This window comes from Helobdella robusta, assembly GCF_000326865.2.
Source record: "Helobdella robusta unplaced genomic scaffold HELROscaffold_43, whole genome shotgun sequence".
Lineage (NCBI taxonomy): Eukaryota > Metazoa > Annelida > Clitellata > Rhynchobdellida > Glossiphoniidae > Helobdella > Helobdella robusta.
In genome coordinates, this window is record NW_008705028.1 from 1,520,759 (window position 1) to 1,541,825 (window position 21,067).

Consider the following 21,067-nt stretch of genomic DNA (forward strand, 5'->3'; position numbering starts at 1 on the left):
AGCGCAACTGCGATGAATGAAAGATGAATGAGTACCTGGTAATTATTATCTCCATAGGATTTCAGACAGAACTTTATTGTGGGATGATGATGATGATGATAATGATAATGACGTGATTGGGATGATGATGGTGATGATTTTTGGATATTGATGATGATATATTTGTGGCGGTGATGATGATGATATGGTGGTGACGATGATGATGATTATGATGTGATTTAGGTGATGAGGAATATTCTCTGATGATGGTGATGCTATTGTAATGATGGTGATGATGATGATTTTGGGATAATGATGATGATGATCTATTTGTAATGATAGTGATGAGGATGATTTTGGAATAATGATGATGATGATCTATTTGTAATGATGACGATGATGATGATTTTGGGATAATGATGATGATCTATTTGTGATGGTGGTGATGATGATGGTGGTGACGTGATTGAGCTGATGATTTCGCGATGATGACGTCAGCGACGATGATGACGATGATAGTTTGGTGATAATGTAACTTTGATATGATACAAAAGCCATGATATGATTACATGACTGCGTGACATCGAATGAATGTAGCACAGTGGCTTACAATTACGAACTGCCAATCAGTCAGTATGCGAGCACTGTGTTGTATTCATTCTCTACTGTTTAACAATAACCTTATTATCGTTTCAAAGAAAAATTTGTCAGGTACACAAAAATGGTTAATTTCGCATGATTAATTATTTATTTATGATCAAATCATTGCTGTAGTTGTGTTGGATTTAGTGCTTGCTATTGAGAAGTTTCAAACTTGAATTCAAAAAATTTATGAAAATATGTATATTGTAGATTAATCTTTGAAAATTTTTTATTTTATGTGATAGATACAATTTTTCTATTATAGTTTTATTCAATCGATTATTTGGTAAAATTGAAATTGAAATTAACGGTAGCAGATTGCATTGGAATGATAAAACGGAGTTTTCGGCCTATGGAAGGAATTTTTAATGTGATGTTGTTTGTTCACATAGTATCGCTTAATGTATAAAATTGTTAAACAATATTCAAAATTTTGTGTGTAACAGATAACTAGATATATATATCTATATATATATATATATATATATATATATATATATATATATATATATATATATATATATATATATATATATATATATATATATATATATATATATATATATATATATATATATATATATTATATATATATATAATATATATAATATATCCTATCCTAACCTATCATATTTACAATTTCGAAGTCAACTTAAAACTTATTTATTTGCGTCCGTCTTATTTGTCTATGATTTAGTAGCGCTTTTGAGATTCAACAATAAAAAAGCGCTGTATATAAATTTCCATAATAATAATAATAATAATATTGTGTGTGTGTGTGTTTGTGTGTGTGTGTGTGTGTGTGTCGGTGTACTTCTGAAGATGAAGCAATTTCCAGTTTCGATTACACGAAGCACAAACCTGTGTCTGGAAGTAAAAAACAAATAGAAACACACGTTGATCGATCGATTGGATTTCTGCAAGATTCACCAAGCGCAATTTTTCGTTTGAACAATGTGGACCGTTAGAGGTGTTCATAAGTAATTAATTAACAGCATTTATGTTATGATGTGTTATTATTATTATTATTATTATTATCATCGTGGCTGGTGTTATTGTTATTATTATGCTCGCTTGTTTCAGGCTTTTTCCCAAAACCCTTGCCTGTTTCAAAAGATATCTGTCAAAAAAGCCAAGGCTATCTTACGAGTAAGAACAAAAAAGCCTTCAGCTCTCCAACAAAATCCGCTATGGCTAAGTCCAGGCTACCTAAAAAAATGCGGAAAATCATTTCAAAACTTGGACCAACAACAGCAAAACTTGGTTTGCCAGCAACCAGACTCGCTGAGGGACTTATGAAGAATTCTTCATTTCTTCATAAGTCAGAACGCAATGCGCGTGCACAGTGATGCGACAAAACTGGTTTCGAGGTGCAATTAAATAGAACGGAGCTCTGCCATTAAAAAGGTTGAGGACAAAGATATTTTATTTTTTAGTATTTCGTTGGAGTAAAATTAAATTGATCTCAAACTATGTATGCATCCCGGGTTTGTTTAGTGATTTCATGTTACTTACCAAAAATATGAAATATAAAGTAATGAATAAAAGTAATCGAGAAATAATTTATCCATAATAATAGAAACACTACAAAATGATTAACAACTTATCAGTGATAGCGTATTGACATTATTCTATTCATGACTGTTGTTATTTCATTATCTTTCCTGTCCCTAACTTTACCTCCACCCAGCGGCGGATCTAGACAACTTTTACGGGGGGCCAATAATTTTAAAATGTTCCAGTTTTCACGGGGGAGGGCAAGATTTGTGGTAGTGTGGCTGACGTCCAACCTTTGTTTCGCTTACCATGTTCACATAAAACAGCCCCTTTTTCTGGTTTTTATTAAAAAAGCTGCTGACAACGGGGGCACCGGCTCCCCTAGATCCGCCACCTCCTCCCACCTATCACGTTTAAGAAATCCGAATCGTAAAATCCAGATAGCGCATGGTTGGACGAAATCGATTATAATGTTTAATCATTAGCCACAGAAGGCTACAAAATTTGGCAAATACAACAAAAACATAGAATACTCGAGGCAGCGCATATTGATATCAAATCTTAATGTTAAGTTGTGGTGTTTTTTTTCAAATTTGAAATATGGCTCATCCATAAAATAACTGGGGCAATATTATTACAAATTAATTATTCTAATTTTTATTTTATTGTAATTAAATGTTTAATTTTGTACGTTTTTAATTATTTTATTTTCCCCGGTGACCGAAAATAAACTGCTTATATAAATTCTAAACAAAGTTATTTTATTCGACAGAGTTGTAATTGAACTTTTAAGAAATGTAACATTAAAAAATTATAGACTAATTAGAATCTAATTATTAGATAATCATACAGACAGAGATATACGTATAAATAAGCACACACACACACACAAACACACACACACAAACACATACATACATACATACATTCATACATACACACATACATACATACATACATACATACATACATACACACAAACACATACATACATACATACATACATACATACACACACATACATACATACATACATACACACACACATACATACATACATACATACACACACATACATACATACATACATACATACACACACATACATACATACATACATACATACATACAAACACACACATACATACATACATACATACACAACACACCTAAACTTTTTAAATTGTTCTTTAACTTTAAATTTAACGATTTCGTTATTGACTTGGCTTTAATGAGATTATCCATACGCGTTAAATTTGCAATTCAAAGCACACAGCGCTCGGTTATGAAATTATTTCTCATTATTACATTAAAGGATATAATGTTTATAATATTATTTCATATTTTTAATAGTTTTTGATATTTTTCAAAAAGACGCTTTTTAATATTTTTTGTTATTGTTGTGCTAGTTTTTATCGGCAAGCATTTTTATCGGTAATAAGAAATCAGCTTTTTTTCCGTAAAAATCATTTAATTTTTATTGTTATATAATTTTTCAAATGTCGGTGTGTTGAATTTTGAACGTTGGTTATATGCAATGCTCCTTTGGTCATATTTCAGTTGATTCAGAAATTGTCCATAAAAATCTATAGAATATAGAATTTCCTATTTAACAAAAAGAGTGAAGCTTTTGGCGTCATTGGTGAAGAATGGTCTATATTTTGTTGATAACTACACAAATTAAATTAATTTCAACCAGTTTATTTTATTTTCCTCTAACTTAAATTCCAGGTGATTGTCCGAATCTTTACCTTCTGTAATGCAATGAGATGGCGTTTTATTTCTAAGTCGTAATCACCATTTTGAATTTTGTAGCAGCTTAGAATTCGCTTGTTGATATCATTTAGGTCGTCGGATGTGTTATTTTCAGTGTTGTTGATGCTTCTGTTGTTCATGTTGTTGATGTTACTCTATTCATATTTCTATAATTTATCTCATCCTTGAATGTTATTAACGTACCTGAATTATTTAATTCATATTCATGCACTTAATAATGTGCATGATATGTTTTACACATTTATTATTAAACTTGTTGTTGGTCTTGATACAAAATGGGTAATGGCCGTTCCTGTGCGACCATTCACGTCACGTGTAGTACTTGTTGCTGACATTTCAGTCTGATGGATGATGCAAATTAGGGGCTGTTTTAACGTTTTTTTGACCCCCCCCATCACCCTCGTCAAAAAGTGTCACAAATATTTAGACCCGCTCCCCCCTTGAAGCGTGATATCCTTTATGGACGGCCTCTTATCTCCTTATTGACACTTGAGTGATGAGGAGTTCATTGGAAGCCATTTATTTATCTCTTTAGTTTACACGCAATAAATGTTATTTATTTGTGAATATTCCTTCTTATTTTGGATTGTATTTAGGTTAAATTTTTTATGATGGATTTATTTATTTTGTTATAGTTATTTTATAGATTTTATTATTCTTATTGTTATTAGTAATAGTAGTAGTAGTAGTAGTAGTAGTAGTAGTAGTAGTAGTAGTAGTAGTAGTAGTAGTAGTAGTTGTTGTTGTTGTTGTAGTAGTAGTAGCAGCAGTAGTAGTAGTAGTAGCAGCAGCAGTAGTAGTAGTAGTAGTAGTAGTAGCAGTTGTAGTAGTAGTAGTTATAATAGAAGTAGTAGTAGTAGTAGAGAAGTAGTAGTATTGTTATAATAATTTACAAATATTATTATTGTTAATATATAATATTAGTAGTATTGTTGGGATAAAATAATTATAGTAATAATAATAATAATAATTATTATTATTATTTTGAAACTTCCAGGTGACACCGTGTTGATAGGAGTGGATGGAAGCAGAGCCGCTGACGAGGCAATCATTTGTAAGTTCCGGTATTATAGGATTAGTTTGTTTGTTGGTTAGTCTGAGGATTTGTTTGTTTGTTTGTCAGTTTGTCTGTCTGTCTGTTTGTCTGTCTATCTGCTTGTTTGTCTGTTTTATTTTTGTTGTTTATGGCTTTGGTTAGTTTCGATAGAGTTTTGTTGTTGATTGATATGTATTTATTGGTTATTGTTGTCGTTGTAGATGGGTGGTGTGGCCACTGTTGTTGTTGTTATGAAGTTTGATTTTGTTGATATGGTTGTTGTTGTGGTTGTTTGTGAGTTTTTTTTGTCTTGTTTGTCTTGTTGTTACTGTTTATGTGAATGCTTCTTGGATATCTTCAAAGATGGGATGTTAAACGTCCGTTTTGATTTTTGTTCAAGGGTCTGTTCGTTCTTAGTTGATGTTAAACTTAATTTGTTTCATTGGTTGTAGTTGGATGTTGTGCAGCTTCAGTTCAGAAAAATTTTATTTCAAATGTTTTATAAGGCAGATTTTTGTAGTTCACATTTTTGCAAATTGACACTATGGCTACTTTTCAGCAAAAATTTTGTTTGCTTGTTTGATGTTTTTATATATTTAATTGTATATTTATTTCATTTTGTTGGCCCCTTAAAACAATTAGATCGTTGATGTGTTAGACAAATATTTTGAAGTTCACTCTGATGTATTTTATGTCGCTAATTTCTGGTTGTTATTCAGAAAATCGTAAAGACGGTAATTTTTTCACTTTTTTACACGTCATCAACGTACAAACTGTTAATAACATACATACATACAAACATACATACATACATACATACATACATACATACATACTTACATACATACATACATACATACATACACACACACACACACTCACACACATTCAACTACCAAATCAGGGTACCTGGAAAACCTGCATAGAGATAACAACCTTCTTATTTTGGTGCATGCCCTAGAAAGTTCCACCGGTCCAACACGAGACAGTTGGTGGTGGGGTTCGGTCGAATGGTTTTAGAGTTGTGAAACTCTGCAAGATTCGTCATTGTTGTTTGGTGTCGCTGGGCCAGTTGCTTTGGAAAATTTTATATTTCCAGTTTAATTGTTTAAATGTATTTTTTGAAGACACGTTTTAAGTTTGGTTGTGGAAAAAGGTCAAAATCTTTTAAAAAATTTTTTTTTTCGCAAAATATTCCAATTTTTACAAAAAAATGTTTCATCACAAATTGTTTTCAATCATCATTATTATTACCAACCGCCCATTCACTGCCAACATTCCACCCCTTACAGCCTGGGAGTCCCAAGTACAAATTGGGAAGAGGAAACAGGAAGAGCTTCAGGAACGTTACATCTCGAGATTCAAGGAGTGGGGGGTGGGTCGATTTGGTTGTTTGTCTGGCTAGCTGTCTGATTGGCTGTCTGGTTAAATTTCACACACCACAACACACAAACATTACACATCACAACACACAAACACACCACAGATATCAGGTCGCTTTCTTTCGGACATCGAGAAGCCTGCTGAATTCCTCATCTCATCTGCCAAGAAGAAGAAGGCCACTTACCTCGTCATGGGTTCCAGAGGAATGGGAAGAATGAGGTATGCTGACTGGGTCCAGTTGGAACAATCCTAAAATCCAATTCAACTATCAAGCACTTTATAAACTCAAGATACTATTTTAAAAATTCCATCACACACACACACACGCACGCACACTCAAAAACCCTGCCACACACACACACACGCACACAAACACACGCACACAAACACACACACGAACACAAACACACACAAACACTCGAAAACATTCCTACAGTCACAGACGCACTATCATCGGAAGCGTGAGTGACTACGTACTGCACCATTCTGACTGCCCTGTCATCGTGGCGAGAACCTGACTATGTAGGGAAGCCAAGAGGAGGCGGGTCAGACCACTGGCCCCTAAAAACAACATCAATAACAACAATAGTAACAATAACAACAAAAAAAATAATAACAATAAAAATAATAATAATTTTTATAAAAATACAAATAACATAGAAAACGATGTTAATATTGATAAGGATCTAAATGATTTGGGTGATGCCTTCATAAATGTTATCAACATAAATCCCAATTGTGAAATTTTTAAGGAAAAAACCAATAACAAAAACAACAATAACAACAATAACAAAAACAACAATAACAACAATAACAAAAACAACAATAACAAAAACAACAATAACAAAATTAACAATAACAACAATAATAATAATAACAATAATAATGATGATGATGACGACGATAAATGTGATGATGATGAGTTGGTTGGCGCGTGTGATGATGATAATTATTACCGAAGTAATTACTATCATTATCTCAAAACTGATAACAACGTTGATGATGATGATGATGAAGGTGGTGACGGTTATGATGATGATGATGATGATGACGACGACGGTTATGATGATGATTTTTACGATAAGGAAGCGGCCACTGTGGAAAGCATCAACGATAAAATAACTAACAAAAACACCGACAACTGCGTTAAAGATGATGCCGAAAATATCACCATGCAAAATGATGACGACGATTGTTCTGACTGCACCAAAGTTGAAAGTGATGTCGCCAGTAACAGAGCTTCCGACGACCACTTTTGTGGCGACGCTAATATTAGTGGCTACCGGATGAGAAATATCGAGGGAGATGTTGATAGCATGGATGATGATGATGGTGGTGGTGGCTCGATTCATGCAAATGTTGAAAGGTGTGCTGACGATGAAGTGATTTGTTGTTGTCAAATCGTTAATTTTGATGAAAAAAGTGTTGAAATTAACTACAAAAACATAAACGGCAACAACAAACCCATCAACAACATCAACAACAACCACAACAATAATAATAATAATAAAATCAACAACAACATCAACAACAACCACAACAATAATAATAATAATAAAATCAACAACAACAACATCATCATTATCAACAAAAACAACGACACTGACTATTATAACACAAACGTTTTGAATGATGTGGTTAAGGACAAAAACAAAACTAAAAATCTGAACCTTGGAAACAGCACTTCTTCGCCTAACGACAACATGTTCAACAACAAAATCGCCAGCTACTCTACAGCTGCATCAAACGTGACAGCCACAACAACCGCGGCCGCCAAAAACGTTGACCACAATAACATTAACAGCAGTAACAGCAACTACATCAACATCGGCAACAAAAAAATTACCTTCAACAAAAACAACAATTTCAACAACAACAACTTCAACAACAGCAACACCCTAGCAACGTTAATGTCAGCAGCAACAACAACTTCAACCACAACGACAGTAACGTCAGCAAGAAGCAGCGTCAACAGCGGCAAAAACGCCATCAACAACTACAACAACTACTACATCAACAACACCTTTGACATCAAATCCAACAACAACATCATCAACAACAACTACTACTACCACAACTACGAATACATGAGAGACAACTCAACGCTGATGTTCTGCGCCAGAATCAGTCCCTTCGTCTTCCTCCTCTGGAGATTGTACATGGCCTCTGACCTTGGCACCTCATCTTTTCATTACTTCACGGCCGTATTTTGCGTTGTGCTTGCAGTGTACTGCAGAGTCATCGGACTCGTTTAGGCCCTCACATCTACAAAAAATGTCCTTTGACTCTCAGAAAGTATGCAGATTTCATTTAGCAAGACATGGTGATCTCAACTGTGTTTTCTCATTTTCGTACCTCCTTGGCTCAACCATATGTTTAAATGGATGAGTGTTTCGGCTCGGAAGATATACAAAACAAAATATAAGTAACACCGATATAAACATTTCTTTTTTGGATTACACACATTCACGCACACACACGCACCATAATACACACACACACCAACACAACCCACACACACACAAACATACACATTGATGTACTTATCTATCATCCAAATATAAAATATGAATATGTTTATAAGCGTACACACAGAGTTACTACTGCATGGAACTCTTTGAACAATTTAGCCAGCCCCTTACATATATATATAACATGAATATACTGACTTTAAAATATGTTTTGACTCCACCGACCAGTAAAAATTTCAATGCGATGAGTGATTATTACAAGTTCATTCATTCAATATTCTCATTATAAGCGAACGTTGAATTGTTGTTCATTTGTTAATTATGTGCAGTTAACATTTAAACGCTGTAAACCATATATGAGACATAGCTGGATGGAATGTGTCACTTTGATAAAAATGACAATTTTTTAAAACATTTTTTACAAACCGTTTTAATACGTATTTAATACGCGAGAAATTTCAAATTTGTATAATGCATCAAGATATACATTAAAGATATCTCCTAGATATTTCTAATGTATGTTATTTTATTCGCCACAAAGTGTAGGATATATATCTTATTATTAATTTTAATTATCGCGATTCCAGTTTAATTTTTATTCATGTACTAATTTTAGTTAAATATTTTCCTTTTAATCGATAATCCATTTTGAATTTTATTCTTTACTATTGATATCTTACTTACGCACGTTTCAAGGCGTATTCTTTTAATTTTGTACGAAAAGTTGAGAATCACACACACACACACACACACACACGCACACACACACACAAACGCATTGGTTTTTGCTTTAATAATGCTCGATCGCTTCTTCAACTTATTAAATATTTCAATCAACAAACTTGTATTATTTTCATAGAACATTATTTCGAAATAATCATAAAACATAAAAGAAATCACGAAAAGTTCATCCAGTGCAATCATCGTCTATACAAATATATGCGTATGGTTTTAATGTATTTAACGATTAAATATTTGCTGTACTAACCTGGACTCTCACAAACACTAATAAATACTTCATTGAATTATAGATTTTGCTAAAATAATTTATTTTAAACGTTTAAAGTCTATTTAGAACTTCTGGCGAAAAACGACCAAATTATTAAAAAATTGTTCACCAAAAGCGTAATTTCAAATTTTTTAAATTTCAACGAGCCACATTTTCCACCGGCGATCATCTGCCTCTCTTGATTCCTTCTTCAAATTCAAGGACAGAATTTCATTTTACAGAAATTCCATTTGAGTCAGTCAATCAACAAAAAATCCTCACTAAACAAATAATTCAATTTCCGTTCAGACATTAAAATTGTGACCGATTTTTCTTATCAGATGTAAGCTTTAATTCATTGGCCTGTCATATTTGTAAATAACGAATAACTTTATCTCTTGCTAAGATGTCCAGTCCATGTTTATGAACATTCTCGTCCGTGTGTGTGTAAATTCTCAGTAAAAAAAAAGTCAGGTGCCGGTTGGGGTTTCCAATAAAAAATACGTCACCACGCAATGATGCTGTCCACTGGTAGGTAGCGTAAGAAGCTGCGATAGTGCCGATCAATAAAAAAAACAACCTCTCGACTGGCGATAGAGACGAAGCTTCGATTTTGAATGACAGTCATTCGAGTACAACTACTGACCTTGTTGAAGCCATCGTGGTGAAGTTGATGGTTGATATGGAAGAGGAGTCTTCCTCTGAAGTTTCTATAAATCTTGCGTGCAAGATACGTTACGACCGACAACAAATTCAGGATAATAATAATAATAATAATAATAATAATAATAAGGATGACGATGATGACAATGAATGTGAGGATGTTAAACACGAGTTGGCTGGCGCGTGTGATTATGAAAATTATTATTACCGAACAAATTCAGGATCATACAATGCAAATAACCTTTATTGATTTTCAAATTATGAAACATCAAACAAAATTAACAAAAATAAGTCAGTTAGTCAGAGCAGTTCGGGGTTAACAAAAGTTTATAAAAATGATTTAAACTGAGAAATAAAATCATACCAAGCACTTAACAAATAATCTACATGACAAACCAAATAAACCATCAGCTCAGCACACGAAGTAACGACAATGTGGCTGTTTTAATAATGCACCAATGTTTATACTAGTTTAGACTATTCCTGGTGAAACTAATACAAATATTATTAAAAACAGTTAACATTTACAATATTACTAACATTAATAAATAATCATAATAAATATATTGACCTTAATTAAAATACTTGAGATTTAAAAAGTAATAATAATAATGATGATATTTGTGATGGATTTTTATATATTCTGGCATGGCAATCATGGGTTTCACACGAATTTATAATGGTCAACGTTTCCCTACTGAGTGACCACTCACTGTTCTTCTAACGAATTCAAGTTGACGGTCTTTAGAAGAGTGCACCACACCAAGCATCAAATATTTACTTACATGAAACGCATGCAACTCTGTTGGACTATCGTCGCAATCGAACCCGGGAAGTGAGCAACTGATTATTAAGGTAACAAACCGCACGAGAGATAGATCCGGTATCTTAACCAGCTGAGCCAAATTAGCAAGAGGTATAAACAAATATGTATGAGTGAATTGATGAAAGGACATCAGTAAACTGAGAAACGGATGAATGAATGAATGAATGAATGAATGAATGAATGAATGAATGAATGAATGAATGAATGAATGAATGAATGAATGAATGAATGAGCAAATAAGTAGATAAATAAATAAATCAACATCTAACTACATAGAGAAATGTGAATGTATGTTCGTTAGAATACCTTAGAGGATGATATAAAATGAACCAGTGGACTTGAACAGCACGGTTCATCTTCAAGCCAACAAACCATTCGAAACATCAATCAACGAAAAATTTTTTAACTGTCACAAACGACGAACAACCACAAAACAACATCACCATGAACATCATCACCAACAAGAACAACATCATCAACAACATCACCATCACCAACAAGAGCCACGTCATCACCATCATCAACAAGAGCACTCAATCATGGTGTGGGCAGGTTGTTGGGGGGCGTCGATGAAGAGTTGCTGGACGAGGAGGACATAGAAGGAATCCTCAAACGTGATTGGCTGTGCAGACGATGTGAGGCCAGTGTGGCCCCCTCGAATTCAGCAAGCAGTGGATGCTGAAGAATCTTCCTGGCGTCTGGTCTTTCGGTGGCTGTGTGGCTCAGTAGTGGTCTCACAAAGTCGAACTGTGGTGGTGTGTGGATGTGGTGGTGTGTGGATGTGGTGGTAGTATGGTGGTAGTGTGTGGCGGATTATGTAAGTGTTGATGCGGATGGTGGCCGTTCATTTTGATGATTAAAATAATAAGAATAATTCGAATAATGCCAACGACACAAACAAAACATCCACCATAAAATGATGACCATGAAACATGCACAACGAAAAAAATGGCAAGAATGCAACAATGGTGGCGATGAATACAACACACCAAACAACAAAAGATAAGATGAGAAGAACGCAAAAAGGCCCAACAACAACAACAGCAACAGCACAGCCCACCTCAGTGGGGTGTTGTTGCACGAAGAGGTCATGGAAATTGAGGTCTCTGGCAGCTTGCAGGGCCCTGACTCGCTCCATCTGCGTGCCGAACCTCTGACACATCTCGTAGAAGATGACACCGAGGGCGTAGATGTCCACTTTGTTGTCGTAGCCACCGCCTGTCGTCTGCGGTGGTTTGTGGTGGTCGGTGGTCTTAGTGGTTCGGTGGTCGTGGTGGTGGGTGGTCGTGGTGGTGGGTGGTCGTAGTGGTGGATGGTCGTGAGTGGCGGATGAAAAAACGATGATCTACTGGGTGACTATTGATGAAGATGGTGACATTAATTAGGGAATGATGTCACTAGGACACTGACGACAATGAAAATATTCATGGTAAAATGAAATGAAACAAATCACAGAGAAACAAATACAAAGCACGTCTCCCAGCAGCACAAGTTGAAAGCAATTTATAACGCTCAGAACCCATGGGGCACAACTTGCATGGCTTTTATAGCGTTATATTGAGTCAACATTGAATTTGTTATTAGCAATATCGTAAAACGAAAGCATAAGCAGACAGACGACAACTAGACCGCACCTGTTCCGGGCTCATGTAGAGCCTTGTTCCAACTTCGTTCGTGTGCTGCCTTGTATGTGCCCTACCCACTGCGCCCCCGCTCTCGTCACCGGAAACATCGTCGTCCCCGTATGTCCCCTCCACGAATGTAACCAAACCAAAGTCGCCAATCTTAACCGATCCGTCCATGGCGAAGAAAATGTTGGATGGCTGGGTGGAGGTGAATGAATGGAAGTGAATGGATGTGAATGAATGAATTGATGGATTAATAGATAAATAAATAAACAAGGTAGGTGGTCCACTGATGCAACCACCCACACATTATTCGACTCTTTCATGAACTAACCCTACATTTTCACAGCCATTTATTTATCCATCTAACCAGTCATTCTTTGACATCCATCCATTCATCTATGAATGTGTCATATTTCCCAACTACAAGCGTCATGCATCCACCAACGTATGCATCCATGCATCAACACATGCACCCATGCATCCATCTATCAACACATGCATCCATGCATCCATCTATCAACACATGCTTCCATGCATCCATCTATCAACACATGCATCCTTGCATCCATCTATCAACACATGCATCCATGCATCCATCTATCAACACATGCATCCTTGCATCCATCTATCAACACATGCATCCATGCATCCATCTATCAACACATGCATCCATGCATCCATCTATCAACACATGCATCCATGCATCCATCTATCAACACATGCATCCATGCATCCATCTATCAACACATGCATCCATGCATCCATCTATCTAACCTTCAAATCGCGGTGCATGAGACCTAGGTCATGCACATAGGAGATGGCACTGACCATCTGATGGAAGATGTCCAAGGTCAGATGGAGGTCAAAGGCAGATGTGCTTAACCAGGTCTGTAGGCTTTCCTGTTGGCAGAGCTGCATTTGGATGTACAAATATAATTTGCTGACTATGTTCTTGTTTCTGTTGTGACGATGCTTGCTTGTTTTACGCTTTTTGTGGTTGCGGCAATGAGTATCCGCCATGTTAAAGTTGTCACTCTTGTTGCTCTTGTTGTTGTTGATGTTGTTGCTGTTGTTGTTACTTTTCCTCTTCTTCAGACGACTGCAGGTGTTTCCAACGCTGTCACCCAATTCGACAACAACATCGGCATTTTTAGTTTCATTGTTGTTGTTGTTGTTGAGGTTGTTGTCGTTTGAATCCTCAAACACGATAGAGACGGAGTTGTCAGCGTTGTGGAGGACCTTTTTCGAGACGTTTCGTTTGCGGATTGAGTTGGTGTTAGACCTGTCGGCGAAAACAACCTGCAAGCTATCGTCATCGGAATTGTCCCCATCAGCATCATCACCCTCTCCTCCTCTACCTTCACCACCATCGTCATTATCACTCTCACCACTTCTACGTCCACCATCATCTCCACTATCATCTTCACTATCACCATTCTCATCATCTTCTTCTTCATCATCATCATCATCTTCATCCTCCTCCTCATCATCATCTTCTTCTTCTTCGTCATCTTCTTCTTCAGACAATGATGAAAACTGCACTTTGTGATGGTCACCACTTCTTGACAATCTTTCAACTTTTGACAACGGCATGAGTGTAGATGTTATCATCTGTTTACCGAGATGACCACCACCACCACAATTACCACCACCACCATCATCTTCTTCATCGCCATCACCATCTTTCATATTATTTACAAATTTCAAGTGACAGTTCTTGCAATGAGCAAGCGTGTGAGATGCTTCGGCTGGAATGACGTGTCTTTTGTGGTCAGCTGTTTCGCTCCTCACATCAGTACCATTCATTTTTTTATTATCGTTATTATTATTATCAATATTATTATTATTATTATTGTTGTTGTTATTATTATTATTATTAATGTTTGAAATGCTGTTATTTAATCTGCTAACATCATCATCATCATCCTCGTCATCATCATCATCATCAACAACAACATCGGCGGATGTGACGTCACGGTTAGTAGATTTGACGCGATTGGTCGATCTGCAGGAAGTGGAGATGTTAGGTAGGGATGTGCTGACAGACAGACCGGGAATGTACAACTTGTCCATTTCCTCTTGCCATCCGGCCGGCGGACACTCGAACCAACTCTGGTAGTACCTGGATGGTTGTTGAACATTCATTTGCTTGGTGATCAGATGGATGGTGTGGGTTGCATGTTAAAAGCTTGCTGGATCAATTCGTGTTGAACATCCAGTAAGGCTCAAACCGTACCTACGCTCGTTGTCATATATAGACACACACAGACACACACAGGCACACACACACACACATGCACACTCACACGCAAACAGAGACACCCCACGAAACCTTCACAGGCCTTTTCCCAATCCCAGCTCGTCAAACTGCTCCAAAAAAACGAGCCAACTACACGACCATTCAAACACACAAACAAACAAAAAGCAAACAAACAAACAAACAAACAGACAAGCAAGCGGTCAACTGACCTGACTATGCCTGGATGATCCAACTTCGCCAGAGCCTTCACCTCCCTCATCACCCTGCTCCTAGATGACTTGCTGCGATGCAGAGATGGTGGAAGGATGCAAACAAGTTGAAACGATAATATGTTAATTTATGTGCCTCTACATATAAATGTAAAATTCGATCAGTCAACAAATGCATAGACATCATCATCATTATCATCATCATAATTATCATCATCTTTAAACATCGTCATCATCACCATCATCAAATCATCACTTGAATCATCATCCTAAAAATCATTATCATTACTATCATCATCATCATCTTCTTCAAACATCATCATCATCATCATCATCACCACCACCACAACCACCATCACATCACCACCTGTCCAGAATGGCGATCCTCTTGACTGCGTACATGCACTCATCGACCCTGTTGAAGGCCTTGAAGACCACACCGAACCCTCCCTGACCCAGGCACTCACGAGGTTCAAAGTCCGTCAGGTATCTGTTCATTGATTGGTTGGTTAGTTAATTGATTGGTTAGTTGATTGACTGGTTGGTTGTTTAGTTGATTGATTGGTTAGTTTATTGGCTGATTGGTTGGTTGGCAATTGGACAGATGGTTGATTAGATAATGGTCAACCAACCAACCAATCAATCAATTAATCAATCAACCAAACAAACAACAACAACTCTTCAGCCAATCATCAAACTAATCCAATGATTGAATAAAAACCTGGAGACAAATTGCTGTTTGGTGTCTGGTTGTGGTGGTTGCGGTAGCTGCTGCTGAATATATTCCACTTCCTGGCTGCTAAACACTGGCAAGATGTCATACTGCATTTGGTGAATGAATGATTGAATGAATGAATGTCAATGAAATAAATTGTCACAATCTGAAATGAATGAATGAATGAATGAATGAATGAATGAATGAATGAATGAATGAATGAATGAATGAATAAACAAATAAATTGATTAATCAATTAATGTTGAGTCCTTGACAATGTAGATGAAATAAATTGTCACAATCTGAAAAATATGAGAGTCTTCTTACAAAAGATTCACAAGCGGATTGAAAGTTCTAGAGCTGTCATTGGAGTGCATATGATGGCGTGCATTGGGTATAAGTTGTTGTTGTCGTTGTTGTTGTTGTTCTTGTATTGAAAGGAATCTCGCGACAACCACATCCGATCAACCACATTCAATCTCAATCAACTTCAATCAATCAATCCTCTTCAACCAACCACATTCAACCAACCACATTCAACCAACCACATTCAATCAATCACATTCAATTTAACACATTCAATCAATCAACTTCAATCAATCAACTTCAATCAATCAACTTCAATCAATCAACTTCAATCAATCAACTTCAATCAATCAACTTCAATCAACCACATTCAATCAACCACATTCAATCAACCAGTCAACGAACCTGAGCTGAACAGCTCTTGTTCACAACATTCTTTCGTTTCTTAGACGGTGAAGAGGACGATGACGATGAAGATGGTGATTCATCTTTCTCTGCTGATGATGTTTTGGTGAGGAATCTCATGGCAAATGAGACTATGGGCGGAAATGACAGGACGAGCAAGAGGCAGAATTCCTTCCTGCAAATCAATCAATCAGCTGTTCAAAAACAAGGTAGGTCGGTCGGTTGGTCGGTCAGTCAGTCATTGAGCCATTTACAACATATGCACCACATATGTACACTCTACAACTGTCAGCCACACCTGACACACCAACCAACCACCACAACAATAACCATCACACCAACCAACCACCACACACCAACCACCAAAACAACCATCACAACAACCAACCACAACAGCCAACCACCACACCAACCACCACAACAACTAACCACCACACACTAACCACAACCACAACCAACTGACCACATTTCGGCCAGCATGTGGAGCACACCCATCCTTATCTTCTGCGACAACTTCCGTGTGCTATTTCCGTGTCGACTGGTCAGGTCCAATGGAGTGTAATCCAGATGGAGATAATATCCACCATCTGCCGTCATCATCATCGTCACCATCATCATCGTCACCATCATCACCATGAGAGAGTGTGATTGCAACGATGGTGATCACGGCTGCATTTCATCTTTTTAACTCAGTCTAAATTAAACTTCTATGCATGCAAGAAATACCTTGCCCAACAATGTCCCATGTCTCTCAAGTTATTAGCTCACTGTGTATTCGAAGCCGGACACGACAGATTGGAAGCAGTCAACCCATTGGGCCGATTTATGTTTATTATTATTCTTTTTTATATATTATCAACATCATCATCTTATCACCATCATCAACAGCCAACTCACCAAATGGATACTGCTCCTTCGATGGTAATATGAGACTTTTGTCCTTATCACACGATGATGAGGATGATGATGAAGACGATGATGATGATGATGAGTGTGATGATGGTGGTTGTGATGATGATTCGCTCGCGATGAGGTCACGATTGGAGAGGACCTTGGTTCTTGATGGTGCTACAAAAATGGGTGGATGAATAGGTGAATGTGTGAACAGACGAGAGAACAAACGAATGAACGAACAAAGCAAACGAACTGGTGTTTAAATAAATAAGTGAAAGAATGATGCATAGATAAAGGAATAATTAAATAAATAAATGAATGAGTGAATAAATGAATGAATGATCTTTTGAATGATCTGATGAAAACTACAAACCATCTATAAAAAAAATATTAATAAACCAATTTACAAAGTTCAAACACAAATAGATGTAAAGATTTAGAGAGATGTCAAAGAACTGGAAGCCATAAACAGATGCAACGGTATAACGAACTCAAAAGATAGCAAAGGCAAAGATGAATGAAACCATGAAAAAAAAACCTGAGAAAATTTGGAAACAAACCAGAATGAATGAATGTGAAAAAATGAATGAAGATAATCACCTCTACACGAACCAATCATCTTACACCCCATAACACAAACACGGCAGTCCCTATCGCCCCCACACAAACCAACCAGTAGCAAGGTAGGGCCTCCACCTGACTCGCGGATGGAAGGCTTGACCGCGCTTACTGGTCGCCACAGAAGTTGATGAGGACGCGTCGGCGAGGTTGTGGTTGGCGTTGAGGATCTTCTCCGATTGCTGAACGTACAACATGTCGTTGAAGACGCCTGTACGTTTTTATGTGTGTGTGTGTGTGTGTTTGTGCGTGTTTTGTGTTGTGTGTGCGTGTTTTGTGTGTTGTGTGTGCGTGTGTGTGTGTTTGCGCGTGTGTGAGAAAATTCCATTTGCATGACCTTCGAAGAAATTAAATCCCGTCGTCATCATCGTTACAGCGACGACTACTTTCATCATTTCTTACAATAAATTTCACGATTACTACAAACTATCTCCTTATACTATAATTATTGTAACAAAGGGATCTTCAGACTGACCAATATAGAGGAGCTTGGGAGCGCCATTGTGCTGCTCATCAACTTGCGTCGGATAGATGATGTTACTGTCCTCGAACAGGCTGATGACCTTCAAGTCGTAACCTCTGATCGACCATGCCCCAGCTATCGACGAATCGAACTGCAGGTTTGTAAGTATCATGCATGTATTTTTGACTTAAAGGTTAAAAGGTTAAAGGTTAATCTATCTCTTCTGCGTTTGCTTCAGAGGTTTCAACGACAAACACACACAGCGTATATGAATACGCGTGCAAACCACGCATCATACACATTGCATATGATAGGCGGGGATCTCTTTGTACTCGAACCCAGTCATTGCAATAGCAAGACCAGGTGCCTTTAACCATTGAGCAATCACGCCGCCCAAAAGGGTTAGTTTAACTCACGGACTCAAGTTAAAACTACTGTGGTCATATTCATCTATAAAATCGTCGCTTTAACAAACTCACTGGCATCAAACTCATAGAGATCAACATTATTTATCACCTGGTGCTGCCAGTACACATGCTTCGGGTCGACCTTGGAAACACCCTGAATGACCCCCGTCGACATTTTGATTTTGAGGTCAAGGTCCTTCGTGACGTCATGATTCTTCAGGAAACGAGAAAAGCTGCTCCTGAATGCAAACTGGTCATCTGGTTGTGGAAGGGAGGCGGTGGTCAGTTGGAGTACCCCGTGAGACATTCAATTGACCGATAATCAGTAACTTATTTCTAGCAAAACAACAGGTCACAAGTTCGTTCTATGACAAATTTAAGGCCTGGTCAAGATGATAACGTGAATTCCAAAGAAAGACATATCAGACATAGAAGTTGTATTTTAGATTTGAATTGCAGATTTGTACAGGACTTCTTCTATTGAATTTTTTATCAGATGGAAAAGAAAATGCAACACGTGGAAGTATAAAGCTTATTATATTTCATTGTATCACAAATTATAACTTGAAAAATTTAGTTTTAAAAGAGAAAAACATCAAATTAAAGTCGTAGAGCAAGTTAGGCTTATTCATTCCAGTATGATAGGTGCAAGAACAACATGGAAGACAGAAATCTAAACTCATTTCTTAAACATAATAATATAATATACATAAATTATGAATTTACAAATTATATTAATAGTGAAAAACATTGGATCACATAAGAAATAGAAATAACTCCACAATAAACCAAATCTGCTTCAAAATTTTTCCAACGACAAATTTCACGGCTGGTCAAGATGATAGAAAATAAACTTAACAAATGATAGAGACAGACAGAGAAACATACAAGCAAGAAGATGTACAAGCAGCCAGACACAACCTGCATTGGAGTCCAGGTACTGATCATCATAATAGGATTGCACAAATCTCGAATGCAAACTAAGTTCATGGTAGCCTACACTGTAGTTCCACCTGTAGCATTTTGTTTCAATCTTATTAAACTGACACACACAAATACATGCACACACGCACATATATACAAACACACACATAAATACACATACACACACAAACACACACACACACATATATATATATATATATATTCATCTCGTTACATTTTCATCATACAGAAACACAGCTCACGCAAAAAAAGAAATTTAGAAAATGAGCAGTAGCATTGAAATAGATTGAACATAATTAAACATTTTGGATACACAATGACACACCCGTAATAATTTGAAATATCTGCAGAGAAACAGCTCATGTAAAAGATACATCAAAAATTTAAAACTTGCAAATACACCAATTTATAAAATAAAACATGTTAGCTCTATGAAATCACCAGATTGATTACACTTTGTTGAAATTCAAACGTTCAGTATTGTGTAAAACTTTTTGTTGTTCATTTTTTTTAAAGCAAGTTGTTTTGTTGTTTCCGTTCACAAAAAGTGTTGCAACAACATGTTAATATATTTTTTGTATCTGCTATCATTTCTGAAAAGTTACACTTTGTTGAACAGTTGGGCTTCAAATTTTATATTCTGTCATGTTGTGCAATGTTGGCAACAAGTGAGTTTGAAGACAGGTCGACAATGGTCTGACAAATAGTGAGAAATAACTTTAAAAAAGCTCAAAATTATGATGGGTATTGAATAGAAAAAGACGAAATTAAAATCTAAACAAATAAATAAAGTCTAAACAAATAAAAAATGTATAAACATGATAGCAGATGCTATAAGAAGTAAATGAATGTAGAGAAGATTAGCTAGTTAGTAGTGGATGCATTCCATCTGTGAGGTTTACATGGGCATGTACTGGCAAGGCAATTATGATGCTAATTGGGGCAATTAAAATAAA

At 36.4% G+C, this 21,067-nt stretch overlaps 4 protein-coding genes across 4 annotated transcripts; 2 read left to right on the forward strand and 2 right to left on the reverse strand.

Moving 5' to 3' along the window:
- Positions 1 to 925: 925 nt before the first annotated feature.
- HELRODRAFT_177679 (hypothetical protein) lies at positions 926 to 4,013 on the reverse strand (the record flags this gene model as incomplete). The annotated part of the gene is made up of 3 exons (XM_009025823.1): positions 926 to 1,018; positions 2,412 to 2,522; positions 3,870 to 4,013. 3 exons carry the CDS (start codon positions 4,011 to 4,013, stop codon positions 926 to 928), a joined length of 348 nt encoding a protein of 115 aa, XP_009024071.1.
- Positions 4,014 to 4,169: 156 nt separating this feature from the next.
- Positions 4,170 to 6,831, forward strand: HELRODRAFT_177680 (hypothetical protein; the record flags this gene model as incomplete). The annotated part of the gene is made up of 6 exons (XM_009025824.1): positions 4,170 to 4,212; positions 4,892 to 4,984; positions 5,835 to 5,918; positions 6,223 to 6,305; positions 6,417 to 6,532; positions 6,750 to 6,831. The coding sequence occupies 6 exons, from the start codon at positions 4,170 to 4,172 to the stop codon at positions 6,829 to 6,831; spliced, it is 501 nt and encodes a 166-aa protein (XP_009024072.1).
- Positions 6,832 to 7,485: 654 nt separating this feature from the next.
- HELRODRAFT_193165 (hypothetical protein) lies at positions 7,486 to 9,907 on the forward strand (the record flags this gene model as incomplete). Its single annotated transcript, XM_009025825.1, has 2 exons — positions 7,486 to 9,553; positions 9,591 to 9,907. One exon carries the CDS (start codon positions 7,486 to 7,488, stop codon positions 8,566 to 8,568), a length of 1,083 nt encoding a protein of 360 aa, XP_009024073.1. The 3' UTR covers positions 8,569 to 9,553; positions 9,591 to 9,907.
- A 1,821-nt stretch (positions 9,908 to 11,728) lies between these two features.
- Positions 11,729 to 15,856, reverse strand: HELRODRAFT_114081 (hypothetical protein; the record flags this gene model as incomplete). The annotated part of the gene is made up of 6 exons (XM_009025826.1): positions 11,729 to 12,008; positions 12,322 to 12,490; positions 12,900 to 13,084; positions 13,664 to 13,933; positions 15,355 to 15,415; positions 15,726 to 15,856. 6 exons carry the CDS (start codon positions 15,854 to 15,856, stop codon positions 11,799 to 11,801), a joined length of 1,026 nt encoding a protein of 341 aa, XP_009024074.1. The 3' UTR covers positions 11,729 to 11,798.
- Positions 15,857 to 21,067: the final 5,211 nt, after the last annotated feature.